Consider the following 24,007-nt stretch of genomic DNA (forward strand, 5'->3'; position numbering starts at 1 on the left):
TGAAATTAAATTTCCACCAGACATCAGGTAATTTGCTTGGAAAGCCCTGAACAGAGTGAAAAATAGGACTAGACATAAAAAATTTGGGTCATTAATTAGTCACCTACTTAACTATTATGTTTGTTGAAACCATTTTTCTGCCATTTTAAATGTAGCAATCAATTTATCTGTTTCAATTGAACATATTATATTAAAACATACGATACTGATGCTCGACAGATAATAATATTTCAATTCCCCTGCATTATGCTCTTTGTCTCTTCTTTGCTTTTCCTTCTTGTATCACTTTGCTTCCTTTTGAGTGTTTCCCATGTATTCGTGCTTCGTGTAGTAAAGTATTAGTTTGAGGGCAGGGTTAATTAACTCTCCATATAAGCTTTTTGTATTTCCAGTGTTCAGAAGTGATTAGCAAAGTGAAGTGGAACCCGTGTGGCTAGTGGCTGCCTTATTTTGTGTCTTTAAAATTGAGTGTAATTTTGATTTCAAATGGGTGTGCGTGTGCGCAAGTTTGCAGCTCTGTAATGTAATGAAGTGCCGTTAGTACTCCAGCTTGGGATGTCAATCTTCATTAGGAAATATGTTGTCGATTGCTGTTTCAAGTGCTTGTACCAAGGAAGCTTTTAAAACGGCGTGTGTGTGTGTGTGTGTGTGTGTGTGTGTGTGTGTGTGTGTGTGTGTGTGTGTGTGTGTGTGTGTGTGTGTGTGTGTGTGTGTGTGTGTGTGTGTGTGTGTGTGTGTGTGTGTGTGTGTGTGTGTGTGTGTGTGTGTGTGTGTGTGTGAAAATGACCTCGCAGGGGACATAATTCGGTACTCGTGCCTGCCAGGCTTCACCTTGGTGGGCAGTGAGATTCTGACCTGTCGTCTGGGAGAGAGGCTACAGATGGATGGACCCCCACCAGTCTGTCAAGGTTGGTGTTATTCAGTGTGTGAGTTTATGAGTCCGTGGATGTGCTGTCACGTTTTAGTGTGCCTTTATAAATGTCCCTGTGTTTTTCTCAAGTATTCCTCTCAATGTGTGTTTACTTTTACATTTTCACACATGCAAACGGCAAACAGACAATTGTCTGCGTATTCATGTTCAAATGTGTGTGCCTGCGCGCGTGACCGCACAATTCATGCTACTCTGCCAAGTTCGCTTGCAGTCAGCAGCACCTACTGTTGATGCATCACTGAAAAGGCTGCCAGCAGGGCCCCTTCTAGCAGGATCCTGGAGGCAAACAGCATCTCCATTCTAATGAATCAAGACTCCGAGTCAGAATGCTACTGACCCAAAATCATAGAGCTGTGCTCCCTTAGAACCAACAATTACAGATCAGCAGGTTTCATAGACAAATGTCTTCTTTTGTTGTGTATCAAGGGTGGGCAATCGTTTTTTGGTTGTTGTTTTTTTCAGAGAAGGAGATCGGAGCTTATTTGATTTGATTTGATTTTATGCTGCTCAAATAGCCCCATGGGTTTGAGTGATGGAAAAAAAAAAGTCTCCCTTCCCATGTTCTTTCAGAAGATGGATTTTCAAACAAGACACAAAGGGAAAGAAATGTCTGTGTTGTCCGAATCAGAGATTTTGTTTTTTACAAAAACACAAATGCCATCCGCCAGCCTGTCGTGCCAATACATCTTTGCTGCAGACAAGGCGCTCTGAAACCCTCTTTTCCCTCTGGATAGACATCTTCTGATATGCCCTGAAGTCCTTTCTCTGCAAGTCTTGAGCTGATGAGCATTTCTGTCTTTTTTTCTAGAAACTATGAGTAATCGCATTGGACTGGTGATGAAGGCATGACAGATACTCAACAAACCCTGAGCTTGAATCCATAAAGCCTCTTAGAATAGGACTAGTGATTTGGAACCTATTTACTCATCCCTGGCTGTTACTATTTGATATCTGACTTGACGTCTTGGTTCTCCCCCTAGGGCGATTTTGGAGCTGACATTGTTTTGCTTTTACAAGTGAGAAATTGAAATTTCATTTTAGTATATGGAAACTGTCACAAGTAAAGAAACACTTAGTAATGGCCAAGCTTAAGCCGAGTGACCTCATCAGTGATCCAGGATCTGGAAGCGAGTCATATTCTTATACTTTATTCATAAAGGTTACAAGCAGCAATGTGAATATCTCTATTTATGTTTGCAAAAAGGTCAAAGAACCAAAAGCATGACAGTTTGATAAAATGTGCATTGATGGAGCTGCTTGCGTGGGAGTCCTGAAAACAAGGCTTACCTTTACTTCTGCTGCATAGGGACTATCTGACATTTTTCAAAATTAAAAATTTATAAATGCAAGGGGGTTGTGAAATCCTGCAGCATTTAGTTTTTTCTTAACATTTTTTTTCCCTTGACATTAGAAAGTAAAGAGATATTGAAAAACAATGGGGTGAAAAGCTTCATTTCATATTGCATCATTATGCTCTGGCATACAAATGTACCATCATATTTTTCTGACATGAATGGAAATGTAGTAAAACGCTTTCCAATGCTTGATCCCATTGCTTGTTTAAAACTGACCAATTAGCAGATCATCATCAACAGGAGTAGTTTGGAATAATTTGATATGTTCCTTTTATGCCAAGCGAGGGCAGTCGGTCACTAGAAAATAGGGGAAGACATTTCAAGCGCTCTTGTTATGTTGGCTAGCTCACCTGCTCGTGTGTTACTGACTGCACAAAGCTCTGCCAAGACCAACTAGGGCATATGAGCTAAAACTCACATACTGTACTTCAATTAATTTCACGGGCTTTAATCAGAGTAACTAAACCAACATGCCAAGTCCAGATGGGTAAAGCCTTCCGTTGGGACTGTTCTCATCGAAACACATGGTTCTTCAGTTGACTTCATTGTGCCAGGCAATAAACCATACACTAGCATTTGAAATGTTTAAAAAAAAATTGGGGCATCAAAGGCTCTTGTGTATCCTGGTAAATGTTGTGTTTTACACTTCCAAGTCTAGTCATGCGAAAATGATACAAGATGTATAATAAAACAAAATGAGTATAAATAAGAGGTTGCATTTACATACCACAAATTAGCGAGGACTCAGGAAATGAGTATCATGTCACAAAATGGGCCCGATGTTTAGTCGTCACATATTCCCTGATAGAACTGCTCCTTTATCAAACCTGCATTGAGGTAAAGTTTTGACCAATGGATTATTAATTCATTGTCTTTCATTTTCATGGATCACCTCGTTATTGTTGTGAAGAATTCATAGCATTTTCTTATGTTGGATATCTTATATCTTGGTGCCACCTGTAGCAAGAAACTAATTGCTCTCCTTGGGACATGTAGAGTTGAACTTACTTTGAGTTGACCTGTTATTCACATCCAAGAGACTGCTACAATAAGCTTGTAACGGGGCCATTTCCTGTTGGCAGCTCGCCGATAGAGCAGGAAAAAATAATTCTCCTGTGTTTCCCGGTTCTGCTTTTGTTTGCTATCAACCCTTCTGTTAATTGTCATTTTAGGCTTATAAGATAACACTGAAATGTCCTTGCATGGCTGTGCAATTTCACCCCTAAATACCCCTGTTTTTTAAGATATTTCCCCAGGCTCTGTCTTCCTCAAAGCCTACGAGGAAGGTTATACAGAAGCTTTGATCAAGGGTAGAAACATGAACAATAAAAAAAAACGGCCTCATCTCCACCATATTTATTTCTCTGTACCAATATGTAGCAGACGGTGGTGAGTTGAAAAGAAAATGATGGTTTGCACTGGGAATTACCAAGACGTGTAAGTTTTAACAAAAGCCAACACAATGTCTTTTAGTAAATCGTGTTTGAATGTATTACATTTTATCAAATAACAGCCAGCACTATATGTAAGGGTTTTAAGGCACAGTGCATGATAACAGCATTCAGCAGTGGATATTACTCACTGGCTAAGGATGGTTGGTCAATATACTAATTCACAGTTTAATGCTTAATCCCTTGAGATAAGTTGTGTCCTCTATGTACAAGATAAAATGAAATTAGAAATACACGTAAGGTTCACATGTCTAGTTTTTTAGTTTTGCCATCCGTCATATTAAAATATTGTAAGCTTAGGCCTGCTCTCATGGTATAACTTTCTATCCTCATCACTGTTCTGTAAAAACCCGTCCTAAAAAGTGTCTGAAACAGTTTTAAGCCTCTCATTTTTCATTTCTTAAAGATGCTGCACCAACGTTTGGGGCAAAGAAGTTTATAGCCACAACTGTGCGCATTGGAAAGTGTTTGTTGCCTGGCAACGTTGACTTATCAAACAAGTGCTGGGAACTTATTTATTTCAATAACAAACTCAATCCAAATAAATTGCTCTATGCACAGTGCATTAGATCTCGCCATATAAATCTAAAGAAAAGATCATGTATATAATCCTAAAGCCATTTAATCTCACGATTTCCTGCAAGGAATGTGAATGTGTGCAGTGTGTAAAGGGATTTTGGGTTGCAAATTCAGCACATGTTCGTTAAGCTGACTTTGCTCCGGCTCTATGACAAATATTCCCCACTGGCATGAGTAAAGCAGAGACTCCTGCTGACGTCAGAACAGGAGGAAGCAGCCGTGTGAGCTGCTGCGACTGAAGACCTCGTATTGAACTCCATCATATTGCCAATTACTCATATCTCTCCTGCTAAAATCGAGTGCCACAGACCTTGTTTTTCATCTGGAATGCAAAATCAGGTCTCTAAACTGCATAGAAAAACATGTTGTTGAGTGTGTGGGCTTTAGAGAGCAGAGATTTCTTTACAACTAACTGTTTAAAAAAACTGAAGGGAGGATAGTTATTAACCAACTACTGACCTAACCCACTTACACCCACTCCTGTGCTTGTGCCCTTGTGTGACGTCGGTGTTCACAGTGTGAAAAACAAACAGCTCTCTGTGGGCATGGATCAAAATTCCATCTCTCTTTTGAATGTAAACGCTTGTGGTCTGTAAAAAAGATGAATATGCATTTTTTTGGAAAATATAATCAATTTCCTCGGACTCCCAAAGTGCACATTTTGAAAGAAAGTAATCATGCACATGAACTTAGGTCCTACATCCACACATTTAAATTTACGTTTCTTCCATGAACAGTTGGGAGAAGCAATTTTTTTCTGTTTTCTGCAATATGCGCTCATTACAGAGCACATTAAATTAACAATGCAAAGTGATTAGAAATCATTTTACATTTATTCACTGTAAAGAATGCATGAAAGTGACTGGTCAGGAAAACGTTTATGCACATGCATATGCAATTAGGTTTCTCAAACTGTCAAGCAATTGTAATGAAGAAAAGTGCTTTTCCATATTAAATTTGTCAATTTTTTTCTGAATAAATCTGAGTTGAGATGAATAAATACAGTACAGTGCTTCTATAAATATTAATTCTGCTGGGTTAAAATCCTGCAGGGCTTTTTGATTTGTTTACACATTAACTTGATTGCGGTTGAGTCTCCACGGAGCGGTTTTACGTGGCTTCTGCGGTAAAAAAAAAAAAAGCTTTGTAATGGAGGAAATCACTGACTTTGACTTTCTGGAGATCTGTCTGTTATCTTTAAGCCAAAGGCTGTTCTGGTTCAGCCAGTTGAAACCTTTGCAGTGGCTTGCCAGCGGAAATATTCATGCTGCTTAGTGTTACAATTCTTTCCTCACGGCTTTTTTTTTTCTTGATATATGTCCGATTGTTTCCAGTGACCTTTTTATCTGGAACAGTTGTTCGCGTTAACCTTTTATATGCGTCATGTTTCTTCACTAGTGGCCCAGAAGAGAAACTTCCAGCAGAAAAGGAAAAAAAAGACACAATTATTTCAGTCAAGACAGCCAACAGGAAATGAAGGGGCTGCTTGCTCACGCACGCACGCACGCACGCACGCACGCGCACACACACACACACACACACACACACACACACACACACACACACTTTCAATATAAAGTTAGCTGTCTCACCTACTGAGTATTGTTATTTGATAGATTGGTATCTAGGGATCCTGGTGACAACAGCATATTCACCAGCTTAGCCCTCAGGTGCAATATCAGTCTGGCTGAAATGTAATTGTTTCAGGACTAGTTATTATTTCAACGTAATTTCTACTGTCACAGCAGAGCATTCCTGTCTTCCTTTCCCTCACCTCGTCTTGCCTTTCCTCCCTACACTGGCTTTTCCCCACCCTCTTTTACCTTCTTCCTCTGTCGCTTCCCTTTTTCTTGCTTTCTCTGATGTTCGCCATTTGTCACTTTGTTTTCCTCAATCTCAGCCTTGCTCGTACTCTTTCTCTCTCCTCCCAGTACAATGTCCGGCCCATGAGGTTCGTTTCGACTCAACCGGGGTGATCTTGAGTCCAGGCTACCCTGACAGCTACCCCAATCTCCAGATGTGCTCCTGGCTGATTAACGTGGAGAAGGGTTACAACATCACTCTGCACTTTGAACTCTTCCAGACAGAAAAGGAGTTTGACATCTTGGAAATATTTGATGGTGGGTCATGCTGGGAATTTTGGTGTTTGATTTATCTCATAAACAGAAGTAAGCATGATGAAACAAATTAAAGGGAAATCATAAATCTTTTAGTCTCAGTAAAACGTCTACTTTCACATTTCGGTGATTTTTTCTTTTCTTCCAGTATTGAATGTTTTGAATATGATATATTAGACCTGAAAGTTTAATTTTGGATTCTAATGATGTGTTCAGTAAAAGTAATTGTACCGTATGGTCATGAATACATTCCATTAAGAAATAGTACACATAATTGGTCGTGTCTTCCAACTTGCATATATGTATTTCATGCTGTTTATTCCAAAAAACATTGAAGATGCATATCCATTCTGTCGAGTTTAATGCTTGTGTGTTTGTATGTACCCCTCTGTGATCAGGTCCCAACATCTACAGCCAAGGCCTAGCATCTCTCAGTGGTGACATTGAAACGCCCTTCAGCCTGACCACCACAGGCCACCAGCTGCTGCTGCGCTGGTCCTCTGACCACGGCACCAATCGACGCGGCTTCCACATCAGATACGTGGGTGAGTATCAAAGTATGTATCCAGCTTATAATCATATTCTCTTTTTACTAGTGATATTTTAATATATTTTGTTTTTAAACTACAGAAACGTGATTAAAGTCATGGGTTTATGATTCAGGCAGTTACATTTTATGCACTGTATATAGACACTTCAATGAACAAGTGGTAATCCTGCATCGGGGCAAATATTTATTGAACCCCCCCCCTGCTGCAACTATTGACTTTTTCTGTGACCACAATGTGACCCCATGATTTTTATCACAGAGTGCTGTTATTATTTGTGGATATTTATTTAATTTTTAACATCAGTGAATTTACAGAAATATCCTACAGAGTTTATTGCCGTGGCTCAGGTTCCCTGGGTTGGCAGTTCGATTCCTGACTCTACGAAACAAACAGATTGTCAGGAAGGACATCGGGCATTAAAACAAAACCTCTACAAAATGAAATAGGCAGATGGTTATCCACCGAGGTGACCTCTCATCGGAGCAGCCAAAAGACAACAACAACTTTGAATTTCCAGAAAAGATAATGGCTCACAATAGATATCTCCACATGCAAAAACCATGAGGCAGGAAGTAAGTCACTGCAAAGCTCGCTTGCTGTTTTATGTTCCTTAATTTCAAAAGATTTTAAATTCTTAATTGGCTGTTTAATAAAGCAAGCGGTGCTAAGCAAAGAATAGCACAGGGAATCGTCTTCCATTTGCAATACATCAATAATGATGAAAAGGGACAAAAGACATTCATATTTAACGGTGTGACTCTCCATTATATTTAATACACTAGGGTGTTAGTGTGAAAGCATGTCGGCATGATGAATTTTGTAAAGAAGACGTGATTGACTTGAACAGGAAATGACTTAAACTCCAGTGTGGATCTTTTTGTCTTAAATCCCTGCTACCTCCCAGTCATGCCGATTTAAAGACAGCATTTCTGAAGCACACAGACGTCCCTTGGAGCTTCTGTCCCATCGGCTATTTGGCGCTCACATTCCAGAGATCAGAGTCACCCCTTCTTTTTGTGTGTGCGATGGGCTGTAAGAGATATGCCGTGGAACAAATAACAAGATGTATCAGTTCAGGTTGGCGGATGTCTACTGAACCAGACATATAACGACGTGCACAGTGAAATATTGAGATGCCGGCATCAGGGAGGTTGTACAGGTTTACCAAGCTCTCAGGCTAATTATAGCAAAATAGCAAATCATTAGCATCAGCAACGCATTCAGCTGCAGCGTCTCATTTTCACCTGTTGTTAAGCGTCACTATTGCAGGTTCAAATAATACATGTGCATGTGGTTTGTTGAATCAGCGGTATCTAATTAAGTTGACGACATGCCTAAATTAAACTTGTGTTGTCAGTTTGTGTGCTCCCTCCACACCACTGTCAGAACTTGTCAAAGATGAGAGAAGAACCGGCTCAACATCGTGAAGGCTGATTCCATCATCCATCGCCAGCAGCCCTAGCATCAGTATCTAATGTATTTAAAGCTCAGTGAATGTGCAAATTGGATGTGACACTCCTCAGGCATTCTCACTCATTATCTTCCTTCATTTAAGATGGAGATTTACTGTGACTAAAAATATTTACCTGAGTCTTTCTGTAGAGAAACTCTGCTTTCTCTGGAGGGCCTCTCTTCTCTTTTCTCTCTCTCTTTTTCCTCAATAATAGCTGCTCATCCAGTGTCCATCCTCTTTCCCTGACTTCATTCTCACCTTCTCTCGTGTTTCTCCCAACCTTTCCCTCCTTCCTTAATCCGTCCATCTATTGTAGCCATGTACTGCAGTACCCCTGACTCCCCACAGCATGGCTTTGTAGTGAGCCAGACCGGGGGTCATCTTAACAGCATGGTGCGCTGGGCCTGCGACAGGGGGTACAAGCTGATTGGAAAGGGCACAGCCGTGTGCAAGAAGACCTTCTATGGCTACTACGCTTGGGACGCGCCAGTTCCTGCATGTCAAGGTGAGCTCATCGGCACTGGCAGCCTTTTATTTCCAACTTCAGCCAGCCTCTTACCCTGTGCTTCTGGTCACTGCCTCTGCACCCCTGCGCTCAGCAGGTAGACAGACGAGCGCTTGAGGCATCCAAGTCTCTCGTCCTGAACATTCCTGTGTTGTTAGGAGCTGCACTGAATCCATCCTGATTGAGAGCGAGGGGCCCTGTCAGGTGGAAAGGAAACAGAAATCAATCCCTCCTACTTCTCTCAATTTCCACTTCTTCAAATTACTTTGGCTAACTTGCCATTAGCATGCAGTGTCTGCTGCTGTTGGGCCTCACTCAACTAATTGGGTTCTTTGATGCGCACATGTGAAATGTGTGCATTTTGGCGCGCGTGATTACATGCACTAGCACAGACACACACACAGTCGGGCAGCACCAAACGGCAGCAGATGGTGCGCTCAATTGCATTTTATCATGCTGCCGTGAAATCAAAATATATATGTCATGTACTTTAAAATGATTTAAAAACACTTCACACCTGAGATTGATTCCGTCAGTTTGGTAATTGCACACAGCTTTTCCAAAGCACATAAACCCCGACCATGACTGCAAATGAACTAATGTATTCAGACAGATGCTGTCCATCTGCTCCCAGCTCGATGATTGAGATTACATTGCAGTGTGTTCAATCGTTCATTCTTTCCAATCCATATTGTAGGTAAGGTTGAGAATGTTCAGTATCTTAATCCGTCACTGTCGCTCAAGGATGTCAGAGAAAGAGCAGTGACCTAAAATATTGTTTCAGGCCCACTGACCTTCTCAGCTTTGATCATTTCAAGTTCCCTCCCAAAACTTTGCATCTGCAGTAGAGAAATGCATTTCACTATCTGTTAGATTGTGACTTAACAGCACTCACAAACAAATGTTAAATTTACCTCCGACGTTTCTCAGTGTGCTGCCTGCCATTACAACTCAATTTTACAATGTGTATATTTGCATAATGCTTCCTCTTAGTGTGACCCTGCGGTTGTTGGTTTCCCCAATCTGTTTACTCCCTCTGGATGGCGTTGATGATAAACACATTGAATAGAATAAATAGAATATGGATATACAATATTATGAATAGAATAGTATAAAAAGTCACTTGAAATAATCCTAGAAGTTTCTTTGACTTGGTCGAATAGATAATTGTTAATCTTACCTTAATCTTAAAGAAACACCTTATGCAATTTCTGGAGGACTTACATTTTTGATAACATGCCTTTCCTTTATCTGATGGATTTGGCTGGATACAGTTTTCCTCAAGGGTCCAGTGTTATCTTCTAATGGAACTCTGCGGCCAGTGAGAGTTCAGGAGCAGTTTTATCGACACGGTGTGAGCAAATGACTTGGTTAAGTGTCGTCGTATCTCCATATTCCCACGTAATTACGCAAAATGATTTTGGTGGGTATGAGCACCTTTGTTTTCCTAGTTGGTGTTGACTGTCTGTGTAGGTGTACTGTTTACCAGTTTTGGAAATGTAGCACTTTCGCGGTGACCCTTAAATAGACTCTTTGACCCCTGAAACGCAGAGGTGCAACTCATTTTGTTAATGATGGCTCGATTGCACCAGGAAGCCATTCCAGGCAGCCGGCACGCACAGCACTGGGGCGGTGGAAGTGGCTCAACCAAATCGGATTAATTCATTATTAACTTGATTCATTTCATTTGCGGTTTTCCTGCTGTGACATGTTTGAGCGTTTGCCATGAATGAGGTCTGTTGTCGGAATTCTACAAGGCTGTTCAATGTCAACATAGAGTGATTATTTCCTTTTAGGTTTTTACTTAATAAAACGGTTTAAAGGAGAAGTAATTGTTTATACATGTAGATGCTTGTGTACCACAGACGGGTTGCACTCCCAACACTGGTGGATTCACGTAGGTACAAACATACTGTACATACATGTGGCTGTTATGTGAATATGTGCCTGCCTATCATACTTGAGTTTACCAGGCAAATCTTTGGAGTACGCATCTTGTATTGCGCATAAACATGAGTGTCGACAGTCATCTTCTTGTCGTCTGCAGCTGTGTCATGTGGTGTGCCCAGTGCGCCAGTGAATGGAGGTGTGCTCGCTGCTGATTACTCTGTCGGCACACGGGTGACTTACTTCTGCAACAACGGCTACCGGCTTTCCTCCAAAGAGCTGACAACCACAGTCTGCCAGCCAGACGGCACCTGGAGCAACCACAACAAGATACCCCGGTGCATCGGTGAGTGGTGGATGAGGATGATTTAGAAAGACTGGGTAACCGCAAGAACCCATTGCACAGTTGTGCTGCGTCAAGAGGCGTTCAGAGGTACTGATTGGAAAGAGCTATTGAGCTGGTTTTAGGAATTTTGATCGCTGTGTCGGAGAAACCTTCTTGAGAAGTTGTGGGATACAAGTTTAAAGGGAAGGTGCAATATCAAGTTCCAAACAGAGACATCATTTGTTGTTTCCTTAGAGGAACAAACTTGTTTGGTTGTCATAAAAAAGTGGATGGGTGAAAGGGAAGACAACAGTTGAGAGGAAATCTAGCTGGGGCTGGGTTGGGTGTTTTACATGCCAGTGCAACTCCCCAGTATAATGAGTGATTGACAGCATTGTTTACAATTGAGACAAATTTCTATTCCCAACTGTACATATGTCTCACAGCAAAGAAAGAAACAGTTTGTTTTGGTTTTGGAAGATGCCAATTCAGAAACGGCTTTGTTGTAGAAGAACTGCAGAAAAAAAAATGCTATTTACATTTAACACATGGAGTAGTTTATTCCGCTGATTAAAATTTTGCAATTCCTCTAGACTGTTGGGTTGCTACATATGTTAACAGGTTTTGACTCAGCAGTGTGTGTACGAGGGATAACGGAGAAAATTGAAACAGAAGTCATTCCATTCGGATAATCCGAAAAAACAACAATGTCCACTCCCCACTGAAACCCTTCAAATTTTTTTCTCGTTTTGGCAGTGATGATGTGCCCCAGTCTCAGCTCCTTCTCTTTGGACCATGGGAAATGGAGGATAGTCAATGGTTCGCACTATGAGTATGGCACCAAAATAATTTTCACCTGCAACCCTGGATACTATCGTGTTGGCCCTGCCCACATCCAGTGCCTGGCCAATGGGGTGTGGAGCTGGAGGAACGAGAGACCTCGGTGTAAAAGTGAGTGACGTTTGCAACACATAAAAACCAATTCATTCGCATTTCATTGCATTAAGTCATGAATGCAAATCACTTGATAAAGTAAACTGAACAAAAAAATATTATGTCATGTAAATGTAATGTCTCAAGACATTTCATTATTGCATTCCTTGGAGTGGAGGCATACGCATGGTATGTAATCCCATCACACAATCATATACTGTGTGTTCTACTAGTTTCGTTGAAAAGATAAATAGAAAGGAATTTATCATTGTCATCCAGCCAGAATGAAAAATCTATGTCCCATCTCACCTCAGCTACAGTAGATTCATAGATTGTAACACGACAGGACTTGAAGAATGAATACCTTATTCACAGCACACTTGATCAGCAACTCAATAATTCACTTTTATTCTCTTGACCTATGGCTGGATATTGTTTATTGTGGGACTGGGAAATAAAGGGGTTTCGTTGCTACCATGGGAACTCCTTACTGAGGAGAAAAGGCAAGCGCTGAATAGTCAGCGTAATGGCAAAAGGAGAAGCCAACCAAAATGATGAAAGATGTTGGGACCAAGGCGAACAGCATCATTATCCTCCCTGTTAAATAGTACAGGTCAATCTTTTATCGCATTAAGGTTGCAAAGATGGGTGTAAATGACTGTGCTGGCCCATTGACTGTGAAGATGTAAGCCAGCATCCATCTCCTCTTTCTTGTTTCCTCTAACTCTCCTGGTGTCTTGTTCTTCCATTCCCTGTCTACTTCCTCTTTTATTATCTTCTGTATGCATCGCATTGCAGTTATTTCCTGTGGCAATCTGCCCACTCCTCCTAATGGGAACAAAATTGGGATTCAAACTACCTTTGGAGCATCAGCCATTTTCAGCTGTAACCTTGGCTCTGTTCTAACTGGATCCACTGTCAGAGAGTGTCTCCTGTCTGGCCTTTGGAGTGGGATGGAGACTCAGTGCCTGGGTAAGTAGAGTTTAAATGTTCTCTGTTCAGACAGAGTATGAGCCTCTTTTTGGGCATGACCAACCTTTCCCATAATAAAACCAGATGGGGAAGCAGAGGGTGGCAATAATTGCTTTTCTTGCCAAGTGTGTATTGCAGACGACTGTTAAACGTTTAGAAAGATGCACAATTTTTTCTTTGGCTTGTGCTGACGTCATGCTGGTACTCTCACCACTGCCACTGGCACACATTGGACTGTTGCAGACCTTGTGGAGATCATGAGGTAAAAGTTGTTCACATGTGCAAACAATTTGGCAACTACCTTAAGTGGTTTGGAGCAGGGCGTTTATACAGTAAAGCCTCCGAGTCGATGTGATTTTGTGTTACTAAAATGTTAAATGTGAGTGAGCAGCTATAGAGCCACAGCTGGTCTGAAACTATAAGACACCTGCCAGGCTGTACCAGCACAATTTGAGCTGTTGTTAAGATAAACTGTACAAACAAACAAAAATATGCTACAGCTTAGTTTACCGCAGCTCGTAACAGCTTTGTACTGTGGAAGAAAATGAGTCATACGTAATTAGTTGAGCCGCAGTCAAACCCACGGAGCAGCAAAATGGCAGACCCATTGGTCCGTTTATCAACCCTGTGGCACCAGCACTCCGGGCTCGGCTCAAGATTGGTTCACTTCATTAAAAAAAGGGCACCTTTCTCTTGTTTAGTGATATGACCGCCAGGGTTAACATAGCCAGGGACCTCTCGGTACAGCTGCCTACTTCAGCCCTATCTCCATAGAATCTGGCTCTTCTCAACTGGGGCGTGATGATAAAATGCTCGGCTGAGTTTCTGGGTGCAGGAGTAAATTAGGGAAATCAGACTCACAGTCAGTGGCAATTTCCCAGGTTTTAAGTGGCAGTGGAAATCTCAGCAAGAGTCCCCCTCTCTAAAGGGATTTATTGTAGCTGAAAGTAATACAATTACGTGCATGACTGTATTGCACAGATTTTGAGGACTTTCACATGCCGCTCTTTCTAGTGTAAATGAGAAAAGCTGACTTATCACCACACCAAGTGATGTTGAAGCCAATATGAATTTATAAACAATAATCCAGAGCAAATGAGCTGAAAAATGCTTCCCAAATCCATTGTTTCACAAATACACCAACATTTTTTCCCCCCTGTTCATTATGATTCCAGGACATTTTTAAATGACCAGTTTCGCCTTTTCATTTTATAATTCAGTTTTCAAAATGAGAAATTATTTAAACGTGATAACACAGTCAAAAGTAAATGTGTTTCTGAAAGTTGAGGCCAAGCATTGCACCACATGAATGACTGACTGGGATAATTCCTTGTGATCTTTAACGTCAAGTCCTTTTCCAAAAACTGGACTGAATATTATTCTGAAAACAGAGTGGTATAGATATTGTACCTAACAACTGACGTGCTGCCTTTGTCATGGTCCATTCTCTGTTGATTTGTTGGTTTGTTTTTCCCATTATCTTACAGCCGGTCACTGTGGTGTTCCGGAGCAGATTGTGAACGGGCAGGTGATCGGGGAAAACTTTGGTTACAGGGACACAGTAGTTTATCAGTGCAATCCTGGATTCAGGCTCATTGGCTCCTCAGTGCGGATCTGTCAGCAGGACCACAACTGGTCCGGACAGCTCCCAGTTTGCATCTGTGAGTACTTTAACCAAACTTCCCGCTGACTGATTGACTGCAAGGAGGGTTGGAGTCGTGTGTGTGTGTGTGTGTGTGTGTGTGTGTGTGTGTGTGCGTGTGCGTGTGCGCGCATTTGTAAAGGAAAGAGAATGGCTGTGTTTAAGAGTCTGACAAGTGTGGTGGTGCAGGTCTATTTTTGCAGGGTTGAGAGAGTTTTTAGGTTGCTGAGCAAGTCAAGATTAAAACTGTATTTTTGTTGCAAAGAAGAGCCATTTGGGTTTTGTTTTGTTCTGTTTTTCTTTAGAAACTAGTTCAAATTATGTTTCATTCACAGATTTAAATTTGACTGATCTGTCAAGAGAAGTTTGTGATCAAATTAGCTAGTTAACAGGGTTTGTCAAAAACACTGTGCTTTGGTTGAATTATTAAAATAGATCAATAAATACAAATGTTTTTTAGTATTTTCAAATAATTACAGCTTTTTTTGCAATTCCCAAACCTTCTGCTCTTTTCATCTGAGAAGCACTAAAGTCAGTAATCAATAAATATCCTCATAATGTGATTCACAATCTCCTATTCACTTATTGATGCTCTGAAATGTGCTGTTTACCATTTCCTAGTTGAGATCACGTCTTGATTCCTAATCCCTCCATTTGTCCTCTGAGGTTAATTATATGATAATGATATTTCTATGATAGGTGTCACTGTACGTGACCTATTGATCATTTTGATTGAATTGTCTCTCTCTCTCTCTCTCTCTCTTTCCCTCCCTCTCTCCCCACTCGCCTTTACCTTTCCGTTGCATCATTTCTTTGCTACCTGTCATCTTCCATCTTTTCCCCTTCTACTTTTGCTTGCATCCCTGGATGACGCACGTAAACTACAGCCGTCACATGTGGCCACCCCGGGAGCCCTATCTATGGCCGCACCACAGGCGATGGCTTCAACTACAATGATGTTGTGCGCTTTTCCTGCAACAAAGGCTACACCCTGGAAGGACCCGCCACAGCTCAGTGCCAGGCCAACCGCCAGTGGAGCCAGCAGCCACCAACATGCAGAGGTAAGGTCCAGCTAAAGAGCCCCTCGCAGAATTGACAAATGATTGGTGTCTTGACTGACTCGAGGAATCGGAAGGCTGCAGATGAAGCTTGAACTAAAAAGCTGCTCGTCTCTGCCAGGCATATTTAGCCAATGCTGAGACCGCAGACACTGGATTGATAGAAGAATTTTGGAAACAGCAATTGCATCATATTCATGTCCATGTCAACCACATGCATCTGATCTATTTCTGTAGAGGGGTACCCCTTATGTATCACTTCAAATGAAGGTGTTTCATTCATCACGTCAACGGCTGCCAATTCTGTCTTTGCTTCTGCTTCTGTGAATCAGGCTAGCCGTCAGTGGGGTGAGTAGCTGCCAGCAAGCAGAAGTAGGATCCAGCCAGTGTTGGAACGGCATGAAATAGCTTTTGCAGGTGCTCTGATGGTTCAGGAATCCGATGTTAGAATGACCACAAGAATTCAGCAGCCCAGAAGATGTGTCACGATCATTCAGAAATCAGCAGCCAGTGACCGCCAGCATGCAGAGACACATTGAAGCAGAATTGATAGAGATGGTACTCGCATATCTATTGATTTGAATTAGAAAAGTCACTATATTTCCAACTTCTCTGGGTACAGCACAGCATTAGGCAACAGCATCTGGAGCCCAGGCCTCAGAGGAAAAGCGGGAAAGTAGCAATAACGCGCTTGCAGGAGAGTGTATGGAAAGCGAAATAGTTGTTGTGGAATTGTTTGCACAATTCTGCTGCCAATTTTTACCATGAAGATTTCTGCAGGGAAAGATTACTTTGAAGGCAAGAAAGCTTGGAGTACTGCAAAGATATCTTATTGGGAGCATCAGATGGTTGCTGTGTTTTAGTTGTGTCCAACTTTAGTTTGCCCAGGTTTGCCTCATTAGTGGTGTGTTTACAATCAGCAGCAATCCAGACATTTCTCTGTTTGACTCTACCAGAAAAATGTTTACTTGTTTTTCCCAAAGATTCTTGACAGATTTACCATGTTGTTTTGAATATTTTTCACAATTAACAATGTTGTGTTGGTTTCTTAATTTGAACATTGGTTGGAAAAAAGCCCTTTTCATATTTACCTTTGAAAACCCTTCTAGCATGAGACAGATTTATGTGATGCACTGTGAAGGTAGAAGTTGTAAATAGATATAATATATTAATGGCCTTTAAAATAAGTATTAATAATTTTGTTCTAACAGTGAATAAAATAAATTCATTTAAAGGTATTTCTCCTCTTGGCTTTAGATTTGTTGGCACTGTGATGTAAAGAGGCAGAGTTTCCAATACAGTGAATAGCACAGTAGCGACAGACCTGGTAAAAGATCAAAACAGAAAAAATAAAATAAAATTGTCATGAATGATTTAATTTGATGTTGCTCTGAACTTAACTTCACCCTCATCTACTTTCAGTTGTCTAAACCACCTTGTCAGCAGTTTGGGTTTGGAGCATCCGACTGCTTCAAAAAAGGATCCTTGTGAATTTGTGACAGTAAATACGTCCTCTGGTTTTAAGTAGGAAGTATGAATTGCTATTATTATTATTGACAGTGCTTAAATATAGCCTGGACTCACTTGCCTAGCTGTTTGAAGAATAAACAGAAAAAGCCACTGATCAGGTCATATCAACAGTTCTATAATTAACTTACGAGTGAACATGCTGACAAATAGCATGTAAATGAGGCTCCAACCAGGGGGGTGGGTGCACTGCTTCAAGGAAGGAAAAGTCACATCCCCGGCGATGATACTGGGTAGAGTTAATGAGGCAGCCTGCTACACACTATTTTTTTACTCCATGCCAGGTAATATTATTCTTGACAGAATACAATTCACGTGATACACACAGAAAACATGACAGCAGTAATACAGGCACAAAGGCAATTGTAGAAAACCCATCTCAAATCATCTAAAACCTGTGCAGTGCTGTACTATATTTATATCATATATCATAGTTATAAATAAGCACTATGCTGTATGTCATTACCTGCTATGCATTGGAATGATGTACACTACAATCATAGTGCCATAGCAACCTTTTGGACAGAGATGATTGTACACAGATGCATTATTAGGATCTTGAAACTTATTTCAGAGTAAAATTAATTTAAGACCTGAGACACTTTGTTACTTTATATTTATTTTACGATGAATTTTTTAGATGAAAGTCTTAATTTTGATGAGGAAGTTATGTTAGATTGCATGTTGTCCATGCTTTTACCAACACTTGTTTGAAATATGTACTGCGTGACTCTGCGTCTTATCCATCTGATCCTCTCCTCTCGTTCACCACTCCACAGAATATCTGTGGTCTCAACTCTGCTCTCCCCTCCTACTCTCTTCTCCTCTCTCCTGTCCTGGTCATAAAAATGATGCAACCAGAATTCCCCAACCAAAATCACCTCTTTTGTCATGTGATGATGTGGATCATGATATTTTATTTTATACGTAGACTTAACCAAATATTTGCAGACACCAACCAATATCAGATCATACAAAAATAAACTGAAAAAGACACTATTCCTTCCATAAGGGCTAAATAGTCGCCACCAGAGCTCATTCTGTCATCGGAGCTGCCATACACCACGACAACACTGCGGGATGAGAGCTTCAGGCTCATACTCAACACAGCAACAGATGTACATCAATCAGCATTTAATTGCTATGTATTACTAACTGCGATTTAATCAGTGGATTTCATGCTCTAATAACATCTATCTTCCATATGGCACACTGGCCCACTGGTGTGCCCTGGAATTATTTACGATGATTTACATCGTCATAATCAAATATAAAGGTGTGCCTAGTAAATACTTGTTTTCATAAATGTTGTGCTTTGTGAGAACCACTGAGGTAGACTACTGTAGCTAAAGAGCCCTGTTTCTTCTTCACCAGCCTGAGCTTGTAGATGAGGCAGCAACACACTCATGTGCTGGCTCATCTGCTGCTACAGCAACAGGAGAATACTCTTCCCCCACCTCCTCCTGCCTCGCCACTTTCCTGCTGCCTTTGTAATTTGTCTGTTTAGAAAAGGCTTCTAATATCGACAGCCTTCGAATCTTACCTTGGCGAATTAGCTCAATGGCATCTCTCTCACTCTCATGCAAAATGCATACGCACCAAGTAGTGTGAAGTAGATCAGCTACGTAAATGTCACAGTGGACCAAAAACCCACTTGTGTTTTTGATGAACCATATGAATATTTTCAAGGGCTTTCATGCATGAGAAGAAGTACAGATTAATAGTCTCTGGTCTTTTTTTTTTTTTTTTTAGAGCCCTATCTACATATATCCTGTTTTGTCTTTTTTTAAGGGCCGGGGATATTCATAAAACATTCAGAGCTCGGATGCCGGGCCTGAAGACGCCTTTGATTGTACATATTTCATAAGATGCGTTTGGAAATGCTGCCAACAAGTGAATGTTACAGTGGCCAAGAGAGCTCAATGCACAGCAACTTTAGAAAACACATGCAAACAGACCACACACGAGCAAATTGAGAAAACATCTTCATCAGTTTGACAACACACGCAAATACACACAATACTACAAAATAGACATACCCACTGCAATGACACGAAACACAAACTGCTGCAAATACACTTGATATTCTGCCAGGAAACTGCAATACATTTGTGTTTGTCAGGAACTGCTCTATTGCACATTAAAACAATATCACAGCACCCTTTTAATAAGGAGCATATCCATTAGATCAGATATTGAAACCATAAATAGACATAAGACTGCACTCAGGGCCGAGGGAATACTAGGAAACAGAGGAGAAGGTAAGATGCCTCATTTAGTTAAACAAATAATCATGAGACCATGCTGCTCCAACATCGATTTAAATCAAATCTGTCATCTGTCTTGCTTGAAAATATCCAGCAGCCATACAAATGAACTGACCTGCTTCCTGTATGCCCCCATTATGTTTAACTAACTGAATAATTCGTGAAGGCGTAACTTCCTTTTTTTTTCCCTCTTCATTTTCTCTTTTCAAACAGTCGTAAATTGCACAGATCCTGGTATCCCTGCCAACTCTATCCGGGAGAGTAAGATTGAGCACGGCAACTTTACATTCGGCAGCGTGGTCTTCTACGACTGTAACCCCGGATATTACCTGTTCGGCTCGTCGGTGCTCACCTGCCAGCCAGTGGGCCACTGGGACAAGCCTCTGCCTGAATGCATCGGTACAGTGATTTCCTCCTTTTCACACTGACCATCAGTCATTTGATAACTGATTATTAATCTCATTAAAACTGCTGTTTATCCGTCGAAATGTCTGTCCACTGTTCATTGCTTTAGTCTATCGACTTTTCTTTGTTACCAGTGTATAATAACCAATCAATCAAGAGGGAAGTTTCCCTCTTGATTGATTGTCCGCAACCTTGTTTGTGTCCCCATTTGCTCGCAGAGTTTTAATGGCGCAAGTTTCTGAATGCTGTGACTGGGAGCATCTGTGTAATGTTCACTGGCCCCATGGCTTATGGTTATGTTGCACACTGACTAATTGAGAAATGGGGGAAACTGTCAAAGGACCAGTTGTTCGGGCTATAGCTAATGTTCCCTCGAAACCAAGTACGCAAATTATAGCAACAACCATTCATGAACTTTCGGGGTTATTTGGGATTGTAATGTTGCGCTCAAACACCTGGCTCACGGAGCACTCTACTTTTATATGAGGCCGCAACAGGGATGACGTGTTTCGAGAGGAATCATCTGAAGTAAACCTCCACTGTTTTGCACACAGGCCCTCGAAAACCACTTCATTTCATGGTAGAGGGATGACGCACACCTTTTTTTTTTCTTTTTTTTTATCAAACAGAATTTGTAATTAAAGAGATACACAGGAGTGTCTAGCTCAAATGTTTATTCACAGCTCTGGGCATCACGGAATCTTTGCTAAGAAATTAGTTTAGTGAAATTACAGACACCAACTTTGCATTATGAGACTATGCTGATACGACAGCTCCAACAGACATACGTAAAGGTCGAAATAAAAAGCAGAAAATGGTGTACCAAAGTAGATTCTAGTCTCAGAAATAACTGATGACATGGTGATGTGAGCCAGCGTTGGCAATTTTCGTCTTAACTATTAAGGTCGAGCTTTTCTCAACCCCTTATAGATTCAAAGTTAAAACATGTTAAATGAAAGTGTTGCGGATTTTGCAAGGACTTCTCTTGTGTATGAAAAGGAAAAATCCAAATATTCACAAAATCCTTGTCTGAAATGCTACAATGTGTTTCTTCTATCAAGCTGTTTCTGTAACGCCAGAAAACAATGTGGTGTCCCAGCAGCACCAGTAGGAGTGTGAGTTGTGAATTTAGCGAGTGTGTCGCGGCATGCGACAGTGACCCATCCATCCATTCATTCATCCACTGATAATCTTATTTCCTCTCTTCACTCGTGTCATGCAGAGGTCAACTGCGGCCACCCAGGTACACCTCCCCACGGGGTGATGAGTGGAGAGAAGTTTACCTTTGGCTCCACGGTGCGCTACTCCTGCTCTGGAGACCGCCCGCTCATAGGAGACTCATCACTCACCTGTCAACTGAACGGTCACTGGAGTGGCCCACTGCCCCACTGCTCAGGTACACAAACACTCACCACTGTGGTCGTGCATACACAAGCATGCCTGCACACATTCACGCTATGAAACAGCAGGCTCTCTTTCGCTCTCCCACCGCATAATTTAGTTGGCTATTAATGCATTTTAACTCATCATGTGCTTGGACACACACTCTCTAAATACATGGAGTGATTTGGAGTTATTTTACACCCCAATACAGCAGAGTTAAATGGAAATTATATTTGGTGCGTTCACAACCCTAGAAATCGACTTTTAAAAAATCAGCAGCAACATTTTTTTTTTGCCACAGACAATGTCCAATTACTCCATATATTCCACAGCACACACTGTCAGCAGTTTTCATCAGGACTATTTTCTTTGCTAGTAAGTAGTTCCAAGGAAAACTGCTCACAGCCATGTCTGTAGATTACATAGACTAATCAGGACACAGTTTCTGGGGAGACAAGTTGCTGCTGAATTGTTAAGAATTTTCTACAAATTAAACAAAAACTATCTGCATGGCTTCATAACACTGGAGGTAAGTGATAATCATGAGAATTTTAAAAAAGCCACAACACACGACGAAGCTGCAGTACCTGGGAGTCCTGGAGGACGTTAATTAGACTTTTGGTTATTGCCTGTGCAAAGTTTAGAGAAAACACTGCACAGGATGGATATCGGCCTACTCAGCCATTTTTTTTTTTTTTTGCCCTCAAACAACAACCCTCAAATTTCCCAGTTTCAGCATTTCACTTCTAGAACAGGCGTCATTGGGCTAAGGAATGGTGAACCAGGGTCAAACAGCCCAATCCCTTTTCCCATGATTCTCCTCCGATTCAGTGACAGTGAGAGAGTTCACGTCTCAGTGCTGTGAAGCACTCAACCAAGCAAGAGATGTCACCCCCGACATTCCCCAGATGCAAACTCTGGCAAACAAATTTGATTCAGTACATTTAGCTGCAGACTCTTTTTTTTTTTTGAAAATCTGCAACGTGTGTTTTAAAGTGTATTTCTGCAGAACCACCAAGTTCTGCCCTTAATCCCCTATGCGCCCTTCGCTCCCATCACACTTCCTGACCATTTAATTGGATTCTCTTTTACTGAATGTTCACTTTGTTTGTTCAACTCATTGATCCAGAAGTAATGTTTGTAAGCAGACTTGTATGACAGTGTTTGTGTCCTCGTCTTTAAGTGGGAGAGCAAACTGTCCACTCACCTTCAGTACTTTGTATTTACTCAGACAGGTGGAAAGGCGGTGAAGAAGTATAGGGGAGTAAGACTACTCCTAGGATAGTAAGGGAATGCACATGATTGTAAAAATTTCAAATCTATTGCCCAATCAGTTTCCATTACATGTTTTTTTTCTTAGTTTTGCAAGATGGAGGGCGCAGCCTCGAGGCGTGTTGGGGGGAAAAACGTCTTTGTTTGAGCCTGTATAATTATCTCCTATGTTCAGCCTAATAGTTGGTTTTTGGCTTGAATTTATAGTCGTGATTTTAATGATTTGGGTTTAGAAAAAAAAGGGTTGCAAGGTACAATTTTCCTTCTTTATTGCCTTATCTTTTGAAACGATTTGGAATGCATTATTGAGTTGATTTGAACAGCACCCTGTTATGATAAATGTGCCTCTTTGAAAGTGATGATTTGCAATTTTGTATTCTATTTAATTTTAACACTCACTCTGTTCTTTGTATCATCAACACTTCTGCCTTTTTTCTGTCTAAGGGAATCCAGCAAATACAATTAGAATGTATGCTCTAATCTTGTGCATAAAAAAAATGTAAAACCAAATTAGATTAAGTACATTTAATTTAACTTGTCTGAAACCTAATCAGCCCCAATTTATCACTTGAAAAGTGAGATGTCTAAAGCCAACATGAATCTGTTCTCAAGTATTTAAATAGTCAAAGAGCAATAACTGTTTAGAGAGTAAACCCCTGTGGAGGAATTTGTGCAGCAGAATACGACTGCTGGGTCAGTGATCAGAGGATTTAATCATAATAAATGATGCTGTGACTCTCCAAGCTGAAGAAAATAATGTGCTGAGGTGAGTTTTTGCAGATATAAACTTTTATTATATGTACTCTACTCCTATTGCAAAATGTGTAACTTTAATTTGTTTTTACTGATCCAGCAGCACTCATATAAGATGCCACTAGAAAAAGATATGGTGTTGTAATTTTACATATTTAATGGAAGAAACAGGGTATAAAAAAAGGGTTATGTTAATTGGATTGTAAACATTGTCCCCCACATTGTCACACAATGTTTTACGGTATCAGTGCTTCTAACTATGAAATGGAAGAAGGAACTTTTGTAGAGCACTGATCATCACCGAGAGGCTCGATGAATTCAGACCCATGGCTGTTAACATATGTTGCAGATCAGTTGTTGCTCACAGGAACTAAAGTTTCAATGCAGCAAATGCATGGCGAGTTTAAGATTAGTACAAGTGTGCATTTTTCACACCTGGTTTTTCACAGAAACATTGGCAAAAAGAATCTGAAATTTTGCAGGGTCAGTACTGCAGCCCAGGCAAAATAATTGAGTTATCTGAAAAGTTAAATTTGAATTCTTTCTCTATTGAAAATCCCCTTTGTCATATCTCATTGTTTAGTTTGAGGTTCTCTTTCTAAAGTTTATTTGCAGAAAGGTTGCTGCATTGTCTACAGACA

General features: G+C 40.8%; 1 protein-coding gene across 2 annotated transcripts in view; it reads left to right on the forward strand.

Annotated features, from left to right (window-relative positions):
• The window catches only part of LOC118312027 (CUB and sushi domain-containing protein 3-like), a 181,061-nt gene that overhangs the window by 119,191 nt on the left and 37,863 nt on the right, over nucleotides 1-24,007 (forward strand). Inside the window, exons 46-56 of one of the 2 annotated variants that reach the window (XM_047335105.1) lie at nucleotides 795-908; nucleotides 6,248-6,436; nucleotides 6,832-6,990; nucleotides 8,754-8,942; nucleotides 10,990-11,175; nucleotides 11,911-12,105; nucleotides 12,886-13,059; nucleotides 14,547-14,720; nucleotides 15,589-15,762; nucleotides 19,767-19,952; nucleotides 21,181-21,354. In XM_047335105.1, coding sequence (XP_047191061.1) covers nucleotides 795-908; nucleotides 6,248-6,436; nucleotides 6,832-6,990; nucleotides 8,754-8,942; nucleotides 10,990-11,175; nucleotides 11,911-12,105; nucleotides 12,886-13,059; nucleotides 14,547-14,720; nucleotides 15,589-15,762; nucleotides 19,767-19,952; nucleotides 21,181-21,354 — 1,914 coding nt within the window. The remainder of the gene's footprint in view (nucleotides 1-794; nucleotides 909-6,247; nucleotides 6,437-6,831; nucleotides 6,991-8,753; nucleotides 8,943-10,989; nucleotides 11,176-11,910; nucleotides 12,106-12,885; nucleotides 13,060-14,546; nucleotides 14,721-15,588; nucleotides 15,763-19,766; nucleotides 19,953-21,180; nucleotides 21,355-24,007) is intronic. The other variant, XM_035636285.2, reaches the window with a different exon arrangement.

Source organism: Scophthalmus maximus, chromosome 1, assembly GCF_022379125.1.
Source record: "Scophthalmus maximus strain ysfricsl-2021 chromosome 1, ASM2237912v1, whole genome shotgun sequence".
In the NCBI taxonomy this organism is placed as follows: Eukaryota; Metazoa; Chordata; class Actinopteri; order Pleuronectiformes; family Scophthalmidae; genus Scophthalmus; species Scophthalmus maximus.